General features: G+C 35.1%; 3 protein-coding genes across 5 annotated transcripts; 2 read left to right on the forward strand and 1 right to left on the reverse strand.

Moving 5' to 3' along the window:
- Window positions 1–916: 916 nt before the first annotated feature.
- Window positions 917–5,295, forward strand: LOC114283705 (26S proteasome non-ATPase regulatory subunit 8 homolog A). Its single transcript, XM_028226586.2, has 6 exons — window positions 917–1,216; window positions 1,738–1,816; window positions 2,976–3,078; window positions 3,345–3,608; window positions 4,282–4,393; window positions 4,834–5,295. The coding sequence occupies exons 1-6, from the start codon at window positions 1,112–1,114 to the stop codon at window positions 4,972–4,974; spliced, it is 804 nt and encodes a 267-aa protein (XP_028082387.2). The 5' UTR covers window positions 917–1,111; the 3' UTR covers window positions 4,975–5,295.
- A 578-nt stretch (window positions 5,296–5,873) lies between these two features.
- On the forward strand, window positions 5,874–10,594 carry LOC114283706 (protein ABIL2). 2 transcript variants are annotated; one of them, XM_082896204.1, is made up of 9 exons: window positions 5,874–7,569; window positions 7,802–7,884; window positions 7,990–8,140; window positions 8,254–8,353; window positions 8,420–8,512; window positions 9,748–9,781; window positions 9,882–9,967; window positions 10,048–10,142; window positions 10,220–10,594. In XM_082896204.1, exons 1-9 carry the CDS (start codon window positions 7,465–7,467, stop codon window positions 10,367–10,369), a joined length of 897 nt encoding a protein of 298 aa, XP_082752330.1. In that variant the 5' UTR covers window positions 5,874–7,464; the 3' UTR covers window positions 10,370–10,594. The 2 variants fall into 2 exon arrangements, with proteins under 2 accessions (XP_082752330.1, XP_082752331.1); XM_082896205.1 differs by having other exon boundaries at window positions 6,445–7,569; window positions 8,426–8,512.
- LOC114283704 (uncharacterized) lies at window positions 10,427–21,588 on the reverse strand. Of its 2 annotated transcripts, XM_082896202.1 has the most exons (14): window positions 20,928–21,588; window positions 20,153–20,387; window positions 19,951–20,028; window positions 19,471–19,545; window positions 18,735–18,832; window positions 15,843–16,074; window positions 15,598–15,672; window positions 15,143–15,240; window positions 14,483–14,618; window positions 13,407–13,523; window positions 12,141–12,465; window positions 11,214–11,428; window positions 11,058–11,119; window positions 10,427–10,794 (listed from the first exon to the last, which is right to left on the reverse strand). In XM_082896202.1, the coding sequence occupies exons 1-14, from the start codon at window positions 21,030–21,032 to the stop codon at window positions 10,612–10,614; spliced, it is 2,034 nt and encodes a 677-aa protein (XP_082752328.1). In that variant the 5' UTR covers window positions 21,033–21,588; the 3' UTR covers window positions 10,427–10,611. The 2 variants fall into 2 exon arrangements, with proteins under 2 accessions (XP_082752328.1, XP_082752329.1); XM_082896203.1 differs by lacking the exon at window positions 13,407–13,523.
- Window positions 21,589–21,862: the final 274 nt, after the last annotated feature.

Consider the following 21,862-nt stretch of genomic DNA (forward strand, 5'->3'; position numbering starts at 1 on the left):
GTTAATTTTAAACTCTAAATTGAACAAAAATGTTAATTTTTGAAACTAGACTTTACAAATACAACTACAAATCTATTTGTAAACAATTATGTTAACAAATTTGAAATCAAGACAAATACCCAAATTCATGAACTAACAACTGCAGATTTAGATAAAATTAATTGAGCAAGAAAAAGAAGAAGAAGTGGGTTTACTTTGTACCATTTAGAACAAAATGAAGATCAATTTTTCTTCTGACTTGGAGACTTTCCTCCCAAAACCCTCTACTAAAGATTTCCCTCATTTCCTCCATCGTGGCGCATCCTTTAGTCCTCGAAACTTGGGTCTTGGCAGCGAGACTTACATGAGCTCCTTCCGCAACTTGTCAGGTTTTCTGAATCAGGAATTCCTTGCCTGTAGATGGATTGATGGACCTAAGAGTAAGATTTAACAGGCCAACACCAGTAAAGAATACACAAGTGATTAGGAAGGTGTGGATCGACAAGTTTTTCTATGATATATGGATGTAGAGTTAAAGAACTTTGGACATCATAAAATAATATTGTGAATCTCTTCCAATACTAAAAATGATAAAAGAACCTTAAACTAATTTTCTCTTTTATAATTATTTAGGCCTCGTTTGGGAACATGCTTTTTTAGTAATTTTTTGGCTAAAATGTAATGTAAAAAAAACTAGTATGTTTGGGACGACTTTTTGACTTTTTATGAAAATATGTACAAAAAATAAAAAGAAAAAGAAATCTTTAACTTTTTGAAATGAATTGTTGATTTTTTTTTAATTATTTTAATAATTTTTTGACTTTTTAACTAAAAAAATCACTTACCAAACGTGACCTTAATTTGCACATTACAGTAATTGTAAAAAATCAAACTCACTCAATATAATAATATAAATAGATAGATACGGATCCGTAACAAATGCCCGTTTCCGTGTCAACCTGATTTTGTTAATCGGAACAACCCGCACCGAGATCCAAACCCTAGTGAATTTTTCTTTTATCTTCCTTTCTTGGAAAAGAAGAAGGGAACCTTTCAAAGCGACGACCAGTGAACTGCGAAGAAGAAGAAGAAGAAGAATTGGATAAAGATATACAGAAATCAACAGAGATAGATGGATCCGAATCTTACAGAGGTTTCGCAGCTGTTTGAGCGATTCAAAGCCGCTTTCATGCGGAACGATTTCGATACCTGTGATAATCTCCTCTCTCAGCTCAAGGTAACAAATCCATTATCCGCATTGAACTCAATCCCCAAAACTCAAACCTTTTGCTCTTAATCAGAGTCGATTTCATGTTTTTAATCTTTGTTACACGTTCACAAGCCCTAAATTTGTTATTTATTGCTTTTGTTTTGAATCTGTATATGTTTCGTTGATGGTTTTGAACCAGTATTTGTCGTTTTTATAGTTCAATGTCAGTAATAGTTGGAATTTTATTGTCCGAAACCCAAAAAGTACACTTTTTTTTCTTCAAAAATTGGTCTCAAGTGAGTTTGCTTATTTCTTTTATTTACTCTTTCTTGATCTGCCTATGATTTGCATAAGTTAGTCTGAGAAGCAATGTTCAATAGACATCATACATGGGACAAGTTGAAACGTAAATTGAGAGAGAGAGAGAGAGAGAGAGAGATGTTTTAGGAGGAATTTTAAGCTGCTATACCAGTGTACAATTGATGTTGTTATTTTTGTTTAGTATTGATATTAGCATGTGGTGTGAGTTTTATTATTTCATTTTGCAGGTCTTGCTAACCAAGTTTAGAAGCCTTCCACCATTGTTTGAAGAAACGCCCAAAGCGATTCATGAGTTGACATTAGCAAGTAACTTGCTTGACTTCGCCTGTCTGATAATTGTGTTCCCTTTTTTCATGTGTATTGCTATTGTTCATAAACCTATTCATCTCTTGATTCAAACGATTAATATCTTGCTTGAATGTGCTTTCTTGTGCAAGTCTAAGACACGGACAGAGAGACCCATTTATTGCTATCCATCTTTGCTGGTTTTTGATTTTCATCTTGTTGCATTGTTAGCTTTGCCAATGAGCTACTAGTTGTTTTTGTTCTTTTCTATATCATGTGTATAGTAAATTGGGAATTGCCTGAAGCAACAAAATGGCCAAACTGGTGAGGCTGAATTTCCATGAATTTCCATCGTAGTAGTAGTTTTTTTTTTTTTTTTTTTGTTATTGGAGTGTCAGTTAACTTATGTTGCATTCGGTGGGTTTGGGTGCCAAAACTTTGAATGAGTGCAAAGCATTCAAACACAATTTTGAAATCTCCTTTTGGGGAGTGATTGTAGATGCATGTGATAGATTAAAACTAACTTTATGAATAGTTTGATTCAAGAAATATGCATCAGCAGTTAATTGTACAAAATGCGTCAGCCAATACTTGTGCTTCCCTCAGTAACTTTATATAGGCTGAAGTGTGCTGCATGCACTGTGGTAGAGCACGAGTATTGATCTTTAGGTTGAAAAAAAGAACTAGGAATATGTACATGTCATGTATTTACTTATTTAGGGGTTGTATGCATTCAGACAACATAAGTTGGCAAAGTTAGTCCTAATTTACCATTGTGACTTGTCAGAATTGTATCTTCAGTTGAAGAATGATAATAAAGAAAGGCTTGAGGTAACAAAAAAGGTAACCATTGTTAAAAGCTGATTAAAAGTGAAGACTGACTAAAAAAGAGTTTCTTGCAGCACTTTAGGTGAGTAACATTTTAAGAGACTTCGTCAGTGATGATGAATTTGTTTAAACGAGTTTAGTTTTATACGGATTAACCATTTCAAGTTATGGCATCATGATAAGGATGCTAGAATTGGTTGATGTGGCATTCTGGTCATGGCTTATCTAAAACTTTCACAATTACATTCTAAGGAAACTTATTTAGTCTGCAGTTCAAATCTGATTGAATTACTTCCACATTTCAAGACCTAAGCTGTTTTGACTGATAATATCCGTGACTGAAAATTTTCAGGGGATATATATGAGCATGCTGTTGTTTTGAGTGTGAAGATTGAGGATCAGGATGCCTTTGAGAGGGATTTCTTTCAGCTGAAACCTTACTATACAGATGCATGGTAACTTTCTCCTGTCTTTACCTTCATATTTTAGTACTTTTGGATGACCTTCATATTTTAGTTCTTCTGGATGACTTTACATTTTTAATTTTTTCTTAAATCCGAATATTAATTGAGGCATGCTCATTGTTTATCTCTATCTGGTTCAAGAAACTTTCTTGCTACTGATATGTTTGTGACAACAGCTCTCTTTTATTACTGACATGGTTGAGAGATAATGTTCATGCCCTTTTTTTTTTTTTTTTTTTTTTTTTCTGATGGAGCAGTGGCCGTCTTCCGCCATCCCCTCAGGAGTATCCCATCTTAGGTCTCAACCTTTTGAGACTTCTTGTGCAGAATAGAATTGCTGAATTCCATACTGAATTGGAATTGCTTTCAGCCACTGCTCTGGAGAATCCTTGTATCAAGCATGCAGTAGAATTGGAGCAATCGTTCATGGAAGGGGCTTACAATCGTGTTTTGAGTGCAAGACAGACTGTACCCCATGAAACTTATGTTTATTTCATGGACCTGCTGGCGAAGACAGTCAGGTAAGCTGTGTGACTTATGCCAGTGATTAAAAGGATAGGATCATAGGATAGAAGTTGAAATAATGACGACAGTGTACAAATGCTATAGCATTTTTTTAGGGAGTTCATTTGACTCTAGTCATTTATTCCTTTGGGTGGGAGTTTCATAATAGCACTTATTATTAGTGGAAAAAGGAGGCATTTATGAGAGGTTGCCGGAGGACAGTTGAAGCTAATAGTTAATTTTTGTTTAGTGTTTTGTGTAATAGTAATACCAATCAAATTCATGTTTGCGGGTAGTACTGCTTTTTTATATGCATGTCATCTACGTGGTAGCAACTTTGACTTCCCTTTAAAATTTACATTATGGTGAGCGAGTGCGAGTCTACATATTTGTTTTGGTTATTGTGTTTCCTTTTCCCTTTTCCCTTTTCCTACATTTGTTCATAATATCAAGTTAGTGACAATGGTACACATAATGTGTATGGAGCACTGACAATGTATTTGATTTTATACACACATAAAATTACTTCTTATGAGAATAGACATGTAATCATGTGTTTTCAACTCTGGGGTTATTGGTTGTCACTTCAGTTGAAAGACCTTGTTCTTATTGTTCATCCCATATCTAATTCATATTCATTTTGAATAAGTGGTCAGTTTTGTGTGCTTAGTAGCTTATTGTCTCTTGCAGAGATGAAATATCTGGATGCAGTGAAAAGGCCTATGATTCACTTTCAATTAGTGATGCCCGAAAAATATTGATGTTCTCTTCTGACCACGAACTTTTTGAGTATATCAAGGAGGTAAACTTCCTGCTGCTTAACTCATTTTTATTCTTATTGTTAATCAATAGAATGCATTACTGGCTAGATCTACTTTGATGGTCTATAGTTTAAGGGCAGTACTAAGCATCTAATTGAAAGTCATTCTTGGTTTGCTCATTTCCTTTATATTGTTGTTCTTTCTGCCAAGAGCAGTAGTGAGTAAATTCTTGTTCTCAAAACAATGTGGTCTCTCCTCCTCTAGGGTTTTTAACTTTCGAATCCTAAAAGTTTAAATTTTCAATTTTTGTTTGGGAATAGGGATTTTAAATTTCAATAGATGGATTATGGGTGTCTTGTCATTCATATTATCATTACATTAATGACGCCACCATAATCCACCAACATGGAAGCCTTGTAATGTTATTTAGTGTCCAATTTAAGGGCTTCTTGATAAGCATTGTTTTATGTGCAATTTGCAGGAGCATCCTGAGTGGGAGATAAAGAATGGGTTTGTAATTTTCCAGAGGGCAAAAGAATCTGCACCTTGCAAGGAGATACCGTCTCTGCAACTAATAAACCAGACACTCAGTTACGCAAGGGAGTTGGAGCGGATAGTGTGAGAGACATGCTGCTCCAGGGTTGTTTGTGCTCCTCACTCTATGATCTATCTTCCTGACGCAAAATTATATTGCTTTGAAGAAATTTCCCACCTTAAATTTATTAGACTTTTTTCTATTTAATTTGTTCGGTATTGGAAAGTACACATTTAGATCCGTTCCCTGCAGTGAAAACTGTTTTGTGTAATTGCAATCATTCTATGGGGTAAAAATTACAACTGAACTCTGCCCAATTGAATCAGTTGCATATAAGACTAGTAGATGATTGGATCACAAATTAATTATGCTTTTATATATCTGAGGTGAGGTCTGGTTTCAATCTTATTTTATTTAACGTCATGATCAATAGCAGCCAGTTGCATCATTTGAAGTGGTCCGGGTTTAGAATATTGGACAATGTCATCCATGAGCATTGACTTTTGCCTCCTGTGAGGTATATGTATGAGTATAAATATATTTTTATTTTTATTTATATATTTCTGACAAGGAATTTCTTCAAGGTAAGATTTACCATTACAGAGTAAACTCCAGATATTGGCAATCATCTGCAAATCACAATTGGTTAAATAGGAAAGACAGCCAAAACGTTTGAACTCAAGATGATTGAATTTGTGGGCTCTGTGAACTATGTTTCCATGTATTACCAAACAACGCAGTTTCAGTTTACTGAGATTCATGTACATGAATAGGGTAATGAATTTCTTCTTTTCACCTCCAAAGATCCAACTACCATATTTGATAAGAATTGAATTGGGTCTCTAACCCCAACCAAAGGCACTAACTACTGGGCAAACACATAATAGTAACACCATCAATTGATGTACAATATGATCAAATAATCTCAGTTAGTAATTACACCACTAATGAAATGATGATCCACATTTATTCTCTGTATTGTATAGGGAGAGTGGTGTTATGACCACACGAACTGACCTTGCATGTCGTGGTGATCTACTCATTTCATACATGCGTGGCACAACAATTTGTCGTTTTGGTAAATTCAAGTTATAGAAACTTCTTTTATTTTATTCTCTTCAAACTCCGTTTTAATAAGAATCTCGTGTACCGTCCTTGTGATCAACTCGTCTCATACATGCTTGGTCTAACGGTAAAGATTTGTTGTTCTGATGATACAAGTTACATAAACAACTCCTTTTTATCTTGTTCTCTTTGAATTTTGCTTTAATAAGAATTTTGTATGCAAATTTTTATTTTTTATTTTCTGAGTACAGATAGTCGACCGACAACTTTTCCAATTAAAGTTTGTGGTCTAATGGAATTAAATGATATGTTGGCCCTTAGGAAGTGGGCATCAGTCACAAATTAGTAGAGTATTGTACCGTCCTAATTTCCAACCATGGGATGAGGAATTCTCAACTACTCTATAATAAATCTATAATTGCATTTCTTGTCAATCCTCTTCTTGTCCCTTTTCACATTTATATGTGTAGATAGATAGGCAACGTTGCTCTCAATGACAATTGCCTATCAAGATACTAGCCAGTTTTTGTTTTTATCTATTTTTATTTTTTTGGGGGGTGGTGTTTTTGTAAGTTTGCTTCTGTTCGTACACAAGTATAAAGATACATGCATGCTTTGTTTGTATTAGCAAAAAAAAAATGTTTCTTAGGAAAGTTTTTTTTGCTTCTTTTCAGAAAATATGTTCCTTAAAAAATAATATCTTATGTTTAATACCGACCTTAAATCTAATGTACTAGTGATTGTATTAGTGGTAGGGATGAAGGTCGTGGGAGTAATGGTGGGGCGGCGGAAATAATATCGTGACATTGGTATGACTTTAATACAAAAAAACATTTTTTATATTTCAAAAGTGAAAAATATTTTCCACATTTCAAAATGAAAAACATTTTTCTCCCAAATAAGGTTGATTGCCGAATTCTTGTCGACTGAGAGAGAGTGGTTGTTCGTTTATGACAGTAGATTGTTTTTGCTTTAAAAAGTGGTTTTGGATTCCAATGGAAACAAATGCTTTCAAAAACAGGCACCCCACAACCTGTCCTTTCCCACTTGTATTATTGATATTCTTGTCTTGTCACTTCTTCATTCTTTCACCATCCTCATATCTTGCTCTTGACAAACCCAACCCCCATACTATACTCAACCTAGAACTTCTTCACTTTCTTCTTTGTTAACCTTTTACCTCTCATTCAGTCTTTTAGAGTGGTCTTCAAAGATAGGCTAGCTTTTTGTTGCATATAGTACCTTCAATGTTCAAGAGGGTCAAACTTAAATCTTACTTTTCCTCAAAATTTATGATTTCTAAGGCCGTATTTGGATCTTAGAATTGTGAAAAAGAGAAAAGAGAGGAGAGAAAAGTGTCTGAAGTATAAGCTATTTCTTCTTTTCCCTACACAAAGCCTTCCACAAATTTATAATCCAAACACATCATAGGAGTTTTAGTAACTTGGTTTTGAATCTTGTTAATTGTTTTCAAGTCACGCAAATAGGTGCTCCTCTAAGACCATTGATTTCATGGAGAGTAAGACTTGGCCATGTTCAGCAAGTGACCCTCTAAAAGCTTCCAACTATGATGAAATCTTCATGCAACACAGTTTGATCTTTGCAGATAGTCTCAAGGTTTGATCATCTCTATATTCTTTTCAACTTCAGATGGGTAGTTTATATATACATACACATATGATTCTCTGATGAATGGTTACATTTTTCATGAAACTACTTTCAAAATAATGTATATATATTTTTTCTCTCAGTCTATTGGATGGTTCTTCAATGCATATTCATTTCTCTTTGTTTAATTGCCAGTAATTTTGATGAAAAGAAATCTCTGCAATACAATTTTGATTTTCAGGACTTGAAGAATCTTAAGAAACAGTTGTACTCAGCAGCAGACTACTTTGAATTATCATATTGTGACGATAACCAGAGACCATTGTGAGTCAAACAATTGTAATTGGTGCTTCGCTCGCGATATCAGAAATAATTTTCCATCTAATTACTGTTTTCCTATTTTTTAATTTGCTAATTTTACATCTACAGAGTGGTTGAATCCTTAAAAGATTACATCACTAATGCCCTTATTAGTACAATAGACCACTTGGGTTCTGTTGCATTTAAGGTCAACGGTTTCTTGGATGAAAATATTGATGAAGTTTCTGGAACCGAGCTTCGATTCTCTTGCATTGAACAGGTTTTCTTTAGATTCAGTTCTCTACTTTCTGCGATGAAATTGAGGACTCTCTCTCTTATTCTCTAGCTATATATGATGTATTTTTGTTTTTTGTTTTCCGGGTCATATGTTAGAGATTACGAACATGCCAAGAGTTCATTGATCGTGGTGGCCTCTATCACCATTCATTGCTGATAAAAATTCCCAAGCACCACAAACACTATATTATTCCAGGTAAATTTGTTCTGCTATCATATTTTGTGTATCTGAGTATTTGGTGACTTACTTTTCTTCGTTTAGCTGCAGAGACAATGCACGCTATTGGCAAGAGTGAATCAATATATAACAATTGCAACCCATGTGCTGAACGTAACTCGTATCAATCTAAACTTGGTACATTTCTTTCTTCTTTCTATCATTGATGCAGCTTGTATTTCTTAAAAGATGTGTGTGACCTTTTGTGTATTAAATTTTTTTATTATTTTTTTTAAGACTCAATTCTATTTTTGTATCCATGTTTGATGTTCTAAGTTCTTGTGTGCTTTTGGGGTGTCTCTATTTACACACCACATTTGGTCTCAAGTCACACCATTACTCAATTCACACCTTTAATAATTTGAAAAAACATAATTTTTCTTAACACACACCACAACGTTCCATTTTTGTCCTCACTGCCCACCACTTGGTACACACCTCAAACTCCAAAAAAAAAAAAAAAAAAAAAAAAACCAGAATACCTTAATTTTTCCAACTCTTTCTATGCTTCGTATCTCATCATTATCATCTTCATCACCTTGATCATGAAAAATGGAAGTTGTAATGGATCATTCAATGCCAAAGCGCCACAAACCTCTTGATAAACCCCAGTTGTAATGGATCATTCATTCAATGGTTGATCAAAGTTTTGATCTTCTTGTACTTCCCTTTGGATTCGCTGGTTTTCTTTGATTTCACACTTTGGACAATCTTGTGAGTTCTTGTCACTCTCCTTTTTCAACCATTCTTGGGTTCAATTGGGGTGTTTTCTTTCTGGGTTTTTAGTTTTTTTTTTGTGATTCTCATATACTACATCAGCCCATTTCTATTCTAAGGTTCAATCTTGAACAATTTTTGAGTTTTTTTGTTTTTGTCACTCTCTCTGTTTTGAGCAAATTGGAATTTTTACTTCAATTGTGAGCTCATTTCAGTTCTAGGGTTCAATCTTGCATAATCTTTTTGAGTTCTTGTCACTCTCTCTCTCTCTCTCTCTCAGCACTTGTTGGATCCAATTGGGTTTGGGTTATTGTAATTCGAAGGATTTGAATACATACATAAAATATATATTGCTAGTGTTGTGTAGTTGACGTGAAAAATGCCAGTAACAGATTATTAGGGTTGGTGTGTAATTAGAATTCTGTCCAAAATGGTAATTTAACTAATGAAGGTTGTGTATTCAACTAAGGCGAGTCTTTGATCATTTTGGTCATTTTAAATAAGGTTATTATTGTAATAAAAAAATAATCAATTAATAGTGTGCCTTAAAATAAAATGGGATGTGTAAATAGAGGCACCCATGCTTTTGTAATCTTCGAGTCATGGAACAAAGCTAACGACCCTTTTTGTTGATTGTTTGGTAAAAAATATTCAAGTGACAAGAATGAAGCCCCCTTCATCCACAGTAAGGTAAAAATGTTGGCTTCAGAACCCAAATATTGTTATGAACTTGTTTGTGCATTCTCTTTTACATAAGCTCATGCTCTAATTTTGGTGGGACATTATCCAGAAAAGGGAATTCTAGGTTGTCTTCAATGGTTACTTCGAGTCCTAGAACATTTTCCTTCACCAGGATTCTATCCAACAAAGAACTAGGTTAGTCCAAATGGATATATTTCAATATTGATTCAACAATACTTCGAAATATTTTAATGATCACATCTATACGAAAACAGAGAGAGAACCAGTTTCATCACATATTTCACTCCAGCGTTCTGGATCCCTCATTAGTAGCTCGATCATCCCAAACTCTTCAAATGCTAAACTACAGGTAAGCATTGTCAAACCAGAACATTTTCAGTACATAATTACTGATCAATGTAACCTATTGAATGCATATTTTGACAGTACTCATCGGAGCTTCAGAGATCGGCTTCATTGAGTATACATGGTGAAAAGGACATGACAAAAGAGATTCAACAATATTGCAGAAAAAGTAAACCTCTCTTCAGAGCCTTGCTTAGCATGCGCAAGCAGAAAAAGGATGGGAGACTATAAAGATACATATATAACAATAGAGAGGCTAAAGAAGAAGCATTGCAAGGAGCAGATCAGTTGATAACATAACATGCTTTTTATATTGTTTTTGCTTCACAACAGATTGTTGATTTGCTACTTGAATTCATAGCTCTCTCTGTATCCAATATTCCATCCATGTATATCAACACTGAAATAATAGGGCACGCTGAAATAATAGGGCACCAGTATTAATATTGTTGAAAAGGATGAAGCGGCCTTGTTCAAAATCCAAGATCAAAACTTGGGATTTCATCCATTTTTCTTGTGCTCTTGTACACCTCGGAACTCTTCTTTCCAATATCACTGGGCTCACGAGATATACAGCCGCTTGAATTCTCTATACCACAAGAAAAAAAAGCTCCTTCATGCTGTCTAGTGAGAATTTCCAAGCTTTCTTCATTAGGCTACAAAATGCCATCAAAAGAACAAACATAAATGGTCAGGACCCCGCAGAAAAATAGACAAATGCTGATGGATGTTCATGAGAAAGAAAAGAATATGAATCTTTCATGCAGCAATATAAGCAATATATATATATATATATATATATATACTGAGGTTTTCACAAAAGCTCCTACTTTGAATTCAGACAAAGAGTCCATGCATCTGGCCACAATTCAAAAATGTCTAGCAATAAATATCAACAAGAGAACAGGAAAACTCAGACCTGGGGTGAAGTTTCAATTTTCAGTTCCCCGGAGAATGGGTCACCATGGTAGCTAGGTTTAGCTGCAGAAATAATTGTTAGGTTAGGTCTCTGGATATTTGCAGATTAAATGATATCATTGTGAAAAGTGTCAATAAAATGATAAATAAAACTTGCCTTTCGATGACATTAATTTGAGGGAATCGTCTTCCATATTTCTGTTTGTACCATCCTGTGGCACTGATGCAGTTGGTGGTTGCAAATCATCAGGACAAGTTAGCTTAAGAACGTCCACAACTTGAGGCTTCTCAATAAATGAAACTGGCTTCAACATGATCTTGTCAGTGCGCTCTGCTTCAGAATTGGAACTTGAGACTTTGGATGCTCCCGATCTGCAATAAACTATCATTAACAGAAGTCATTATTTGTATAACTGATCTATGAAATATAAAAAATTGAAGGCAGCAATTGTTTTTGTATGTATGAAATTATAGGTATAATAGTTTTACCAGACATGCAATCATCAACATAAAGAACTGATTTATCACCTAAGCGTGATGACATTCCTTGAATTCCCAAAAATGCTTTAGAAAAAAAACGGGACTTGTTTTATCCGCTATGAAAATTTGAAATGACATAATTTCTGTTGAAGATCCAAACACCCCAATTAATATAAATAAATAAATTAAAAAAAGAAAAGAAAAGAAAAGAAAGAAAAGAAATTTCCTTCTGTGGTAGGAGTTATATCCAAATGATTATGTAGAAGAAAAGAGAGGAATTAATTATACATTAAGCAAACTCATATGCAAAGAGTTTGATTTTTGTAGTCTCATGGGCCACGACCCAGAGGTCCTTCATTGCATTTTCTTTAAGCTATTTTTCATATGCAATGGGTTTTTTGGATGCTGAAGTCCAGTTCGAAATTCAAACAAAGAAAATGCCGGAGCAAAATTAACCACATCAAAGAAGAAAACCCTGACTTCATGAATACAAGCATTTTGGCTTAAGATCTTTTATACACATACATCTATCTGTGTATGTGCATTTCCCGATATCATCGAAAATCTGTTTCTCACACCTAGAACACATTAAGCATATACATACCGCAGAGAGGAACTTGATGGAGTAAAATGTTTGAGCTGTGACTCTCCTCTTTTCTCAGAGTCTGCCGATTTGATAATCTCAATTCTGATATCATCATGAAGTGCCACTGGGTTATGCTTTTTGCCAGTTCCTTCATCATGATTGTCTGCTTCATTTCTCTCACAATTGGATTCTTGCACAAGATGTCTCTCTACCTGATTCTGAAGACCAAACTGAATAAATTCTGGAGATTGTGAAGCATGACAATGCTCCAAAGATGCGCTTGTTATGGGCACGTGACCCTCCTTAGTCATAGGTTTTCTCAGAATAGTCAAAATTTCATTGGCTGCAAAAGTGGAAATCAATATCACTAAAGTGATCACATGCAGTAGAGTGCAAAGATGAGAACAGACAAATGCCAATAGAAACAGAAAGTATGAAAACCCCATAGAGGAGGGGGTATGTATCCAATTTTGATGAAGTGGATTGGTATGACAAGCATGAAGATGTGGGATATGTGTTTGACACCCTTACCCAATTTAGACATTCGGATCCTCTACTTATACATGATGTTTGAAGAAGGCACTCACATTTGCTAGTAAAAAACTATTTCTACTATCTCACACAAATGAGATATAAATTTCATATTTTTCTTAAAACTCATTTAATTTGGAGTACATTTCTAAATAATTAACATCTCATCTAAGAATATTATACAATATGTAATATATATATATATATAAGTGATTTCAGATGTGTCCCTGTACCCGTACCCATACCCATACCTATACCCAACTTTTGAATGCACATCCCAATATTCTAAAATTTTGATTTAGGAAGATCTAATACTTGGACATGCACCCACACCCAATATTTGTACTCGAGTCCATGTAACATAGATCTACAAAACAATCCTTAATGTTATTTGAATACATAACAGAAGTATGATTGATTTAAAATGAACATCACGGAACTACAAGGTCTTTAGCCTAGGAACCTCAATTCAAGCACGAATCAATTGTGATAAGCAAAACGCATGTAATTGTGATAAATTAAAAAATGGTTTGCCATTTTTGAGGAGCCCTATATATTATTCATATATGAACCCAGTGGTGAAATGCTATCGGCAATTTATTAACTTATACTCTGTCTACATAGTATGGGTGATAACATAAAACAATGAGAAACCAATGAACAAAAAAATAAATAAAGAAAAGAAGTAAAATCAGAATTACATGGGAGAAAACTGTTTTTGTTAAGTGATGTACCAAGTGACAATCAGCTTACCATCACGTAAAGGCATGTCTGTAGGGACTCTCCTACCCAATTTGAAATCGTCAACATCAAAGCTAGTAAGATTTGAAGCCACATCTTTTTCTGAACAAGCATTTTTTGGAAGTTTTTCTACACATCCAAGCCAATAGTTTTAAAAGGAAAGATTAGAACCTTTGAAAACAGCACATAGGGGAATTAGGGGAATAGAAAAGGAAAGAAGTACAACTCCAAAATCAATGCCATTCATTGGGGAAATTCTATTTCCACACAGTTTTCTCACTCCACACACTTAATAAAAAAAAAAAATTAATTACATTTTTATCCTAAAATAAAAATACCAAAATATCCTTTTATCTTCCACATCCAAAACCCTAATTTCCAAGCCACCCAAAAATTTCTAACCCTAACCAATTGCCGCACCACCGCCGGCCTCCTCCCTTGACTGCCTCAGTAGGGGTATGAATTCAAGATTGGGTTACAAGCAACAACTCCATCCGTGTGATAGCAGATCAAGCATTGCTGATGATAGCATGTCCCCATATAGATATAGAGAGGTGAGCCACTTTAATGTAGAAAAGGAACAAATGCAATCAATGGTTAGAAGCCATTTAAAAAGCTTATCCAAAGAGATCGAGTTAAGTATGTCAAGTTTGCAGTTTTTCTTTTCAATTGCATGCAGCAGTTCGGTCTTTCAGAATAAATTATATCAATTAGGGTGCAATATCAGTGTGAACTCTCTAGTTGTACAGGCAATAGAAAGTTTGGAAACAGTGCGTCGTAGTATTTTGGGGTGGGCTACGGCGGCGGCTATGGTGGAGGTGGCGACAGTGACTAGTTAGGGTTAGAGATTAGGGTTGGTGGTGGAAGGATGAAGAAGAGGGTATTTCTAGTATAAAGGGTTAAGTAAAACATTTTTTTTCACATTCATTAAGTGTGTGAACTGAGATATGATGTACACTGAGATAAAAGGGTATGTGGAAATAGAATTTCCCCATACATTGAGATGCCATATAGCAATTGGAAATTAATAATTCAACAAAATGATAAAATGAGAAGCAAAGATTTGCTTGTTAAGAGAAAAACAATACCTTCAAGATTTGTCCGTGGCTCACCAACCTCTACCAAATATTTTGGCAGTTCAAATGTACTCCCACTTGTCACATTTTCGGATAACTTGAGATATTTACGGCTCAGAATGGTTCCATCTTCATTCAGTAAAGTAGCCTGACATACTGACAAGATTAGTCTAGTAGAAGGGATACACAAAACTTGAAGATTCCTCTCATCACCAACTAATTACCCAATGAAATGGTTATTGGGAGAGAGTGTTCCATGAGAACACCTGAAGTTTAATCCAATATATTGTTTACTGTATAATTTCTAAATTTTACATGCACAGTAAACCTCTCAAATTCACTGAAATACATGCAGTTCATGAGCTTTCCTAGCTATGGAGTCATCCAACAGAATTCATGAATAGGTAGCCTGCGTTGCCTGTGTTGCTGAGTTATATTGAGTAATTGACCAAGCATCTTGTTACAGCCTAATCAAGATACATAGTCATGAAGGCTGGTCATGGAAATTAAGTCTCTAGGATACAAAGGCCAATCAATAAACCTACATAACTTTGGCATCTTTTCTTTTATTTCTTTAGGATTCAAATGTTTGAACCATGATTCTATCTTGACGGAAATGCAGTTCTAACTTGATTTACAGAAACACTCAAGTTCAGGAGCACATTTACCAACCTGCATCTGGAAGGAACCACAAGAGGCTAGCCTGAGGATACCACTATGGTACTTCTTAGCCTTCTGAGTTATCTGAGTAGTGTATAGAGCATTCCATTCTGCAATGTCAATGATATAAGTACGTAAGCAATAGTAGAGAAAAAATACAGAAAGCCAAATGCCGTTTTTTAAGAACATTAAAATTGGCAATATCAAAGACTTGTGCATATTTCCTTTTTGAGGCTTCATTCAAAGATTGAAATGATCTCACAGTGATACAGGAAAATAGGTCTACACAGATACAAAATGTTGATTCATGCAGGTAGAAGAAACCAATTAATTCACGATACAAATAAAATAGTGACCTCTAAAAGAAGATGAGGACTTTAACAGAGAAAGCTACCTTCAGGCATCAAATGGAAACAGAAGAAACAATCTATTAAACATCCATGAAAGATGCATCAACTTGTACTGACCTCTCATGGATGTATTAACAGCTTTAAGACAACGCAGTTGTGACACACTGTTACTTGAACAAGAATTTCCATTATCTGTTAGATAACAAAACAAGAAAACTGAAAATAAGAAAAAGAAGCAACCAAGTATGTATTCACCTGATGGAAGAAAAAACATTTTAGTGACAAAAAAAAAAACATTTAGCTCGAATAGCACACACAGAGTAGATGCCGTTTCTGATCAATTTAGCAAAAAATTAGCATACCAACAGATGAATTATGCTGGGCCTGTTGTCCATGCGATAATCCTGTTTTGTCACCTGCTGTGCAATTTTTTTCTTGAACTTTCAAGTCCATTACAGGCTTATTGTCTCCTTCAGGTTCTCCAATGTCAACCAAATGACCATCAAAAGCTAGTGATTCACCAAATCCAATCACTTCTTCCTTCTTAAGGAACCTAACATCTAAGAGTCTCCTGCTCACATCATACAGTGTAACCTGCATGATGACACAGAAGAGGAGTGTGAGAGCTAATTGTGCTTTGTATGGACAGAAATGCAAAGCAACAATAAACAATAAGGGCAGTAACAACTAAAATAGTAACAATTAAAATAAAATATCACTATAAAGAAGATGTGCAAATGCATTACCATCGAATAAGTTCTGAAGTTAGGAATTTACTGTAAGGAGAACGAAGGGTGAGTGTCATGCAAAGAAATGGGGGCACCTCTCAACATAACTTCTAGAATTGTTGTAAGGTTACCTTTTATTGCAAGTATGTAGATCCTAGAAATTCGATGAAACTGATAAAGAATTCTATGCACAAGAATCCAAAGACACCACAAAAACACCATGAGAGAGAGAGAAGAAAAAAGGAATAAATAAAAGCACTTCAACCTGAGAAAGTCACACCTGTGAATTTTGAAAATTAACAGGTTTAATTATGTTCTGTAGGAGGTGAACTGCAATCCTCAAATTATAAAACCATAATCCCATATTTTTATTTCGCATACTGACAATCAACCACAGTGATGTTTTCCCCAAAATGTCCTAAATTTAAGATTTATGGGAAGAAACCATGAGTGAGGATGGTTCAAAGTCAGAAACTCATTTTCAAGGTTCACTTTCAGTTAAAAACATAGCTGGGTTAAATTTATTAGTAGCATAACAAATTATAAAGTGCTTTAGGCACCCAATTTAGTTTTTTTTTTTTTTTGATAAGTTTTAGACACCCAATTTAGTTGCATCAACATTTCCTCTTTTGCCTTGGAAAATTTAGCAATAACAATGAGTTTCTACAATCAAGATCAGTCTAATAATCTTTAGTATCTGACAAGAATACAAAGGATCGGTTTAGCCATTACTCATTGTAGCACCACTTTCTTATCACATCATCACATGTTCAGTACTTTCACATTCTTATATAGCATTTACAATCACTAAGAAATTACCATTTATTTTTTGGCAATGTTGCATACCAAACCAAACCAAACCAAGCCTTAAGTCCCATCAAATGAGGTCGACTACATGAATCCTTCTTCTCCATGCTGCCCTATCAAAGGTCATTTCGTTAGTCAAATTAAGTAGATCCATATCTCTATTTACAAGGCAAATCAACGTTAATCTACGCCTACCCCGTCCCCTAGTACTTCCATCTACTGTTACATCATTGCATCTTTTCACTACTGTCTCTATTGGTCTCCGTTGAATATGACCAAACCATCTCAATCAATTCTCTCTCAACTTATCTTCTATCAATATTGTTCCTACCCATTCCCGAATACACTCATTCCTAATTTTTTATTGTCTAGTCTTGCCACACATCCACCTTAGCATCTCTATCTTATCTACATATTGATTCTTGGTTGCCCAACACTCTGTCCCATACAACATCGCTGGTCTAATATCCGTTCTATAGAACTTAACTTTTAGTCTAAAGGATATTCGTTTATTGCACAATACCCCAGATGCACTTCTCCACTTACACCATCACGCCTTAATCCTATGGGCCACATGCGCATCAATCTCCTCCGCTGTTGTGATAATCGATCCTAAATAACAAAAATGTTCACTCTTAGACAGTTCTTGGTTCTTAATCTTCACTTCTCCTCTGCTTTCATTGTTATTGTTACTAAATATATACTCCATGTACTTTGTCTTAGTTCTACTTATTCAGAATCCTTAGATTTAAGAACTTTTCTCCAAATTTCCAACTTTGTGTTAACACCTCTGGTCTCATCCACTAGCACAATATCGTCTGCAAAAAGTATACACCATGGCATGTCATCCTGAATATTTCTCGTCAACTCATCCATAACTAAAGCAAAAAAATAAGGACTTAAGGTAGATCCTTGGTGTAATCCTACAGTGATAGGAAATTCATTTGTCTCTCCAACAGGCAATCTAATAGTAGTCACCACCTCTTCATGCACGTCTCTAATTACATCAATGTAGCCTTTTGTCACCCATTTCTTCTCTAACACCTACTATATTATATCCCAAGGCACTTCATTATGTGCTTTCTCAAGGTCGATAAACACCATATAAATATCTTTTTTCTTTTCTCTATATTTTTCTATTACTCTCTTCAAAAAATAGATCACTTTCATTGTTGACCTGCCAGACATAAACCCAAATTGATTCTTTAACACCTCTGTTATATCTCGCAATCGGCGTTCCATCACCCTCTCTTACACTTTCATTATATGACACATTAGCTTGATTCCTCTATAGTTGTTGCAATTCTGGACTTCTCCTTTATTCTTATAAATTGGCACTAAAATACTCTTCCTCCACTCATCTGGCATGTTCCTAGTCAACAACAAACACTTTCAGGCTTTAATAGGGATATCATCGGGTCCCAAAGTTTTATTTGATTTTATCTTCTTAAGTACAATCTCCACTTCAAAGTTCCTAATCCTACGATAGAACTTATAGTTTTAGTTTATCGTATTACTGGCTAGTTCTTCTCCTATTGTTGTACCTTCATGTTCCTCATTTAATAGTTTCTCAAAATAATTCTTCTATCTTCCTTAATCTGTTCATCGTTTACCAATAGTTTCATCATTAAGTTAATTGACTAGATTGTCAATAAAATACCAAAATGACATAACAACAACAATAGAGGTATTGGTTGATTGGACCTATTGAAGTTCAACCTGCCTCCCTTGGGATCCACAAATTGCGACTCTTAAGATTCCATCGTGATACTTCTTGAACTTTTGAATTATTTGTGTAGTATACAGCACATACCATTCTGCAATTGAAAAGAGAAAATTGTCAACTAGCAAAAGAAGTAGATAAAAAAAAAAAACAAAAGATAAACATGAAAGTCATATCTATGCAAGACAATCAATTAGATCTTTGTGTCGGGGCTAATGACGGAGATAATGAGGTACAACCAAGACACGTCAACTCCTCCCTTCAACAACCAAGAAAAGAAAGGGAAAAAAAAAGACAAGTAGATACTGCCCCTTGGTTTTTCCAATGTTTCAATTGCTCTGATGTCAGAATATTTTTTACTCTTGCTTTGTTCTTTTCTTTTCTTTTCTTTTTTCTTTTTTTTTTTTCCCCTTCTGTGTGAGAGCAGGTGCATGCATGTGCATGTGAATGAAGTGAGTGTTTGAGAGAGAGAGAGAGAGAGAGAGAGAGAGAGGGCACTGTGTAAAACAAATGCAAACCAACTAAAGTCAACCTGACAATTAACTAAGTCTATTTACACTTGTCGGTCCTGCAATTGCAGAATGTTATGATGCTTTCCACTATTTTCTCGAACAAAACAAATCTAAAACCAGCATTTACAATCACGTCAAGGATTAATTGTGAGTTTCTTGAATGTGATGAAAATAACACAAAGGATTAGTTACTGTTACAGGCACAACAGTACAAACTGACCAGAATGGCTGGCTTTTGTAGTATCTGGACAATTCCTCGGTGAACTGTACTTGTTGATTTCATTCTTCTTGAATTCTGAAATAAAGAAAACCATTAAAGGTACATCATTCTATAAGCTCATTGAAAAAATATGCTAGCTAGATACAAGTACATATTGAAGGGTTTTGCTGTGGTAGTCTATGGAGGGGAAAATATTGTAAAACACAGGATTAAGAAAAACAAAAACCACCTTAGCACCTTCCGGTAGCTTAGGAGGTGCATGCATGCAAAATCACAATCTCACAATGAGAGAGCACATGAAAGCATGTTCACCAAATGGTGTGTTGCCCATTCAAACAATAGAAACTGACAAATGAAGTACCTATGGTAGAAACTTTCATCCTGAATCAATCACCTAACCAGAAATAAAAAGAGGAGACTGATCGACCATCTCACTTTGCAAATGAAAAATGAAGAGACAATGAACGCTATAGGACCAACCTCTAATAATTTTTTGTGATGGGCTTAGATTTCTTGATGATGGTGCTTTATTCTTCCCCGAATTCAATTTCCCGCTTCCTGGACAAAAAAACTGTATTTAGGAACAGCCAAAGAGTACAATTTTATTGAAAATTTGATAAAAGAAACATGCAAAGCAAAGTATTTTAAAGATCCACAGAGTAAAAAAGGATTAAGGTGATACCAATAGGATCTGAATTATGCTCGACCTTATGCCCATTAAACAACCCAGCTTTCTTAGTAATTTTCTCATCTCTTCCCTGAAAATTCAAATTAGGCACTGGCTTATGATCTCCATCAGTATCCCCGATGTCAACAAGATAAGCATCGAATGCCAGTGTTTCACCAGATCTGACAACATCGTCTTTCTTCACATTCCTGCTATCCAGGAGTTTCTCACAATCGTCGTAGAGCATGATCTGTGGCAGATTAACAAAAATACTTAATCAATGGTGAATCAACATGCAATGATGCAATCCATTATTGCCAAACTAATGCAATTCCAAGTCTTATGTCCATTTTCCATACGATTTCTCATCAATCAAGTAGAGAATGAAAAAATAGACAAAAGAAAAAGTACACTTCAAAAGCTAGAATTATGATATCTAACCTAAATTCTTCTATTAACATCTATAGAGTTTATTTGTTCCAGAAAATAACGAGCAGATTATATAGAAAGGTCAGAACACAATCAATCAAGCTAAGGTGCAAACTGCATAGGATACAATTTTGATCGTCTCAACATAAATGTTAGTTTCCTTTTAAATTTCTACTCACTTCTACTACTTGAAAGTTCACAACATGCAAATTAGCATACAATAACTTGAAATTCAAGTGCATTTTCACTGGAATACCTAGAAATAGCTCAACCGAGGGAACGATCGGACCTCATTCAAGAACACACATACACACACAGTCTCGAATTGTTGAAGAATGATATTGAGTGGTCATAGTAGTACCTTGTGGGTTGAGTTGTGAAGCTCTAAGAAGCCATCTTGATAGACTTTGCGCTTTTGCTTAATGTGCTTCGTGTAGGTCACGGACCATCTCTTCAGATCCCCCATAGTTACAGATCTAATTCCACAAATTCAAATACCAATTGCAGACACGAGATTAGAGACAGAGTCAGCCATTGAAGCTCAGAGAGAGAGAGAGAGAGAGAGAAATGAACTTCCAAGGAGTGATAGACGGAGATGAAATAGTCGATATATGAGAGTCCGGATCATCGGCCGCACTTCCCTGCGGCCCTTCCTGCCGCGCTCGACGTCGTTTTGACTGAAAGGACGTCGTTTTGTTTGGTGTGATTATTATTAATTTTTCCCCCCAAAATTTGACTTCTGGCCACCCTCCCCACACATCCCTTCCCCACCTTCAAACCAAAAAAAAAAGAAAACGGAAAAGAAAAACAGAGCTGCCGGCACCGACATCCCTTCCCCACCTTCCTCGCTGGCATCCAGTTCTGTCGAGGTATATACCTGTTCCTTTCAGGCGGGAATGTAATGCTCCCAAAAGGTATGTTTGGATGCACGGAAATCTCATCCAGTTTGCAGGACGGAATCAGAATTTCATCGCCGGAGGGTCAATAGATAAATAAAAAAATTTCACAATATACATATACACATATATATATATATATATATATATATATATATAGGCTTGGTTTGGGAAGTGGGTTAACTTTTTGACTTTTTGGTTTTTTTTTTTTTTTGACTATTTTAGTCTGGGCTAAAAAGCTTGGTTTGGGAAGAATTTTTTGGCTTTTTTGACTTTTTTTGTGAGACAAGAGTGTAATGATAATGGGTTGGATGTGATGTTTTGTTTTTTGTGGCTAAAATAGCCTATTTTGTCTTTTGTGGCTAAAATAGCCAAAAAAGCCCCCAACCTAACTTGCCAA

The sequence above is a fragment of the Camellia sinensis genome, chromosome 11, assembly GCF_055761805.1.
Source record: "Camellia sinensis isolate YWXY chromosome 11, ASM5576180v1, whole genome shotgun sequence".
Classification (NCBI taxonomy): domain Eukaryota; kingdom Viridiplantae; phylum Streptophyta; class Magnoliopsida; order Ericales; family Theaceae; genus Camellia; species Camellia sinensis.

What these genes read in the sequence shown, in the direction of transcription:
- LOC114283706 (XM_082896204.1), top strand. Translation starts at nt 7,465, where the DNA reads ATGGAGAGTAAGACTTGGCCATGTTCAGCAAGTGACCCTCTAAAAGCT. An exon ending in GACGATAACCAGAGACCATT is followed by an intron (nt 7,885 to 7,989) that starts GTGAGTCAAACA and finishes TTACATCTACAG; the next exon opens with AGTGGTTGAATCCTTAAAAG. An exon ending in CTCGTATCAATCTAAACTTG is followed by an intron (nt 8,513 to 9,747) that starts GTACATTTCTTT and finishes AAAATATTCAAG; the next exon opens with TGACAAGAATGAAGCCCCCT.
- LOC114283705 (XM_028226586.2), top strand. Translation starts at nt 1,112, where the DNA reads ATGGATCCGAATCTTACAGAGGTTTCGCAGCTGTTTGAGCGATTCAAA. An exon ending in TCATGAGTTGACATTAGCAA is followed by an intron (nt 1,817 to 2,975) that starts GTAACTTGCTTG and finishes GAAAATTTTCAG; the next exon opens with GGGATATATATGAGCATGCT. An exon ending in TTTTTGAGTATATCAAGGAG is followed by an intron (nt 4,394 to 4,833) that starts GTAAACTTCCTG and finishes TGCAATTTGCAG; the next exon opens with GAGCATCCTGAGTGGGAGAT.
- LOC114283704 (XM_082896202.1), bottom strand. Translation starts at nt 21,032, where the DNA reads ATGGGGGATCTGAAGAGATGGTCCGTGACCTACACGAAGCACATTAAG. An exon ending in ATCACAAAAAATTATTAGAG is followed by an intron (nt 19,546 to 19,950) that starts GTTGGTCCTATA and finishes TCTTTATTTCAG; the next exon opens with AATTCAAGAAGAATGAAATC. An exon ending in GTGGTTCCTTCCAGATGCAG is followed by an intron (nt 14,619 to 15,142) that starts GTTGGTAAATGT and finishes TCAGTATGTCAG; the next exon opens with GCTACTTTACTGAATGAAGA.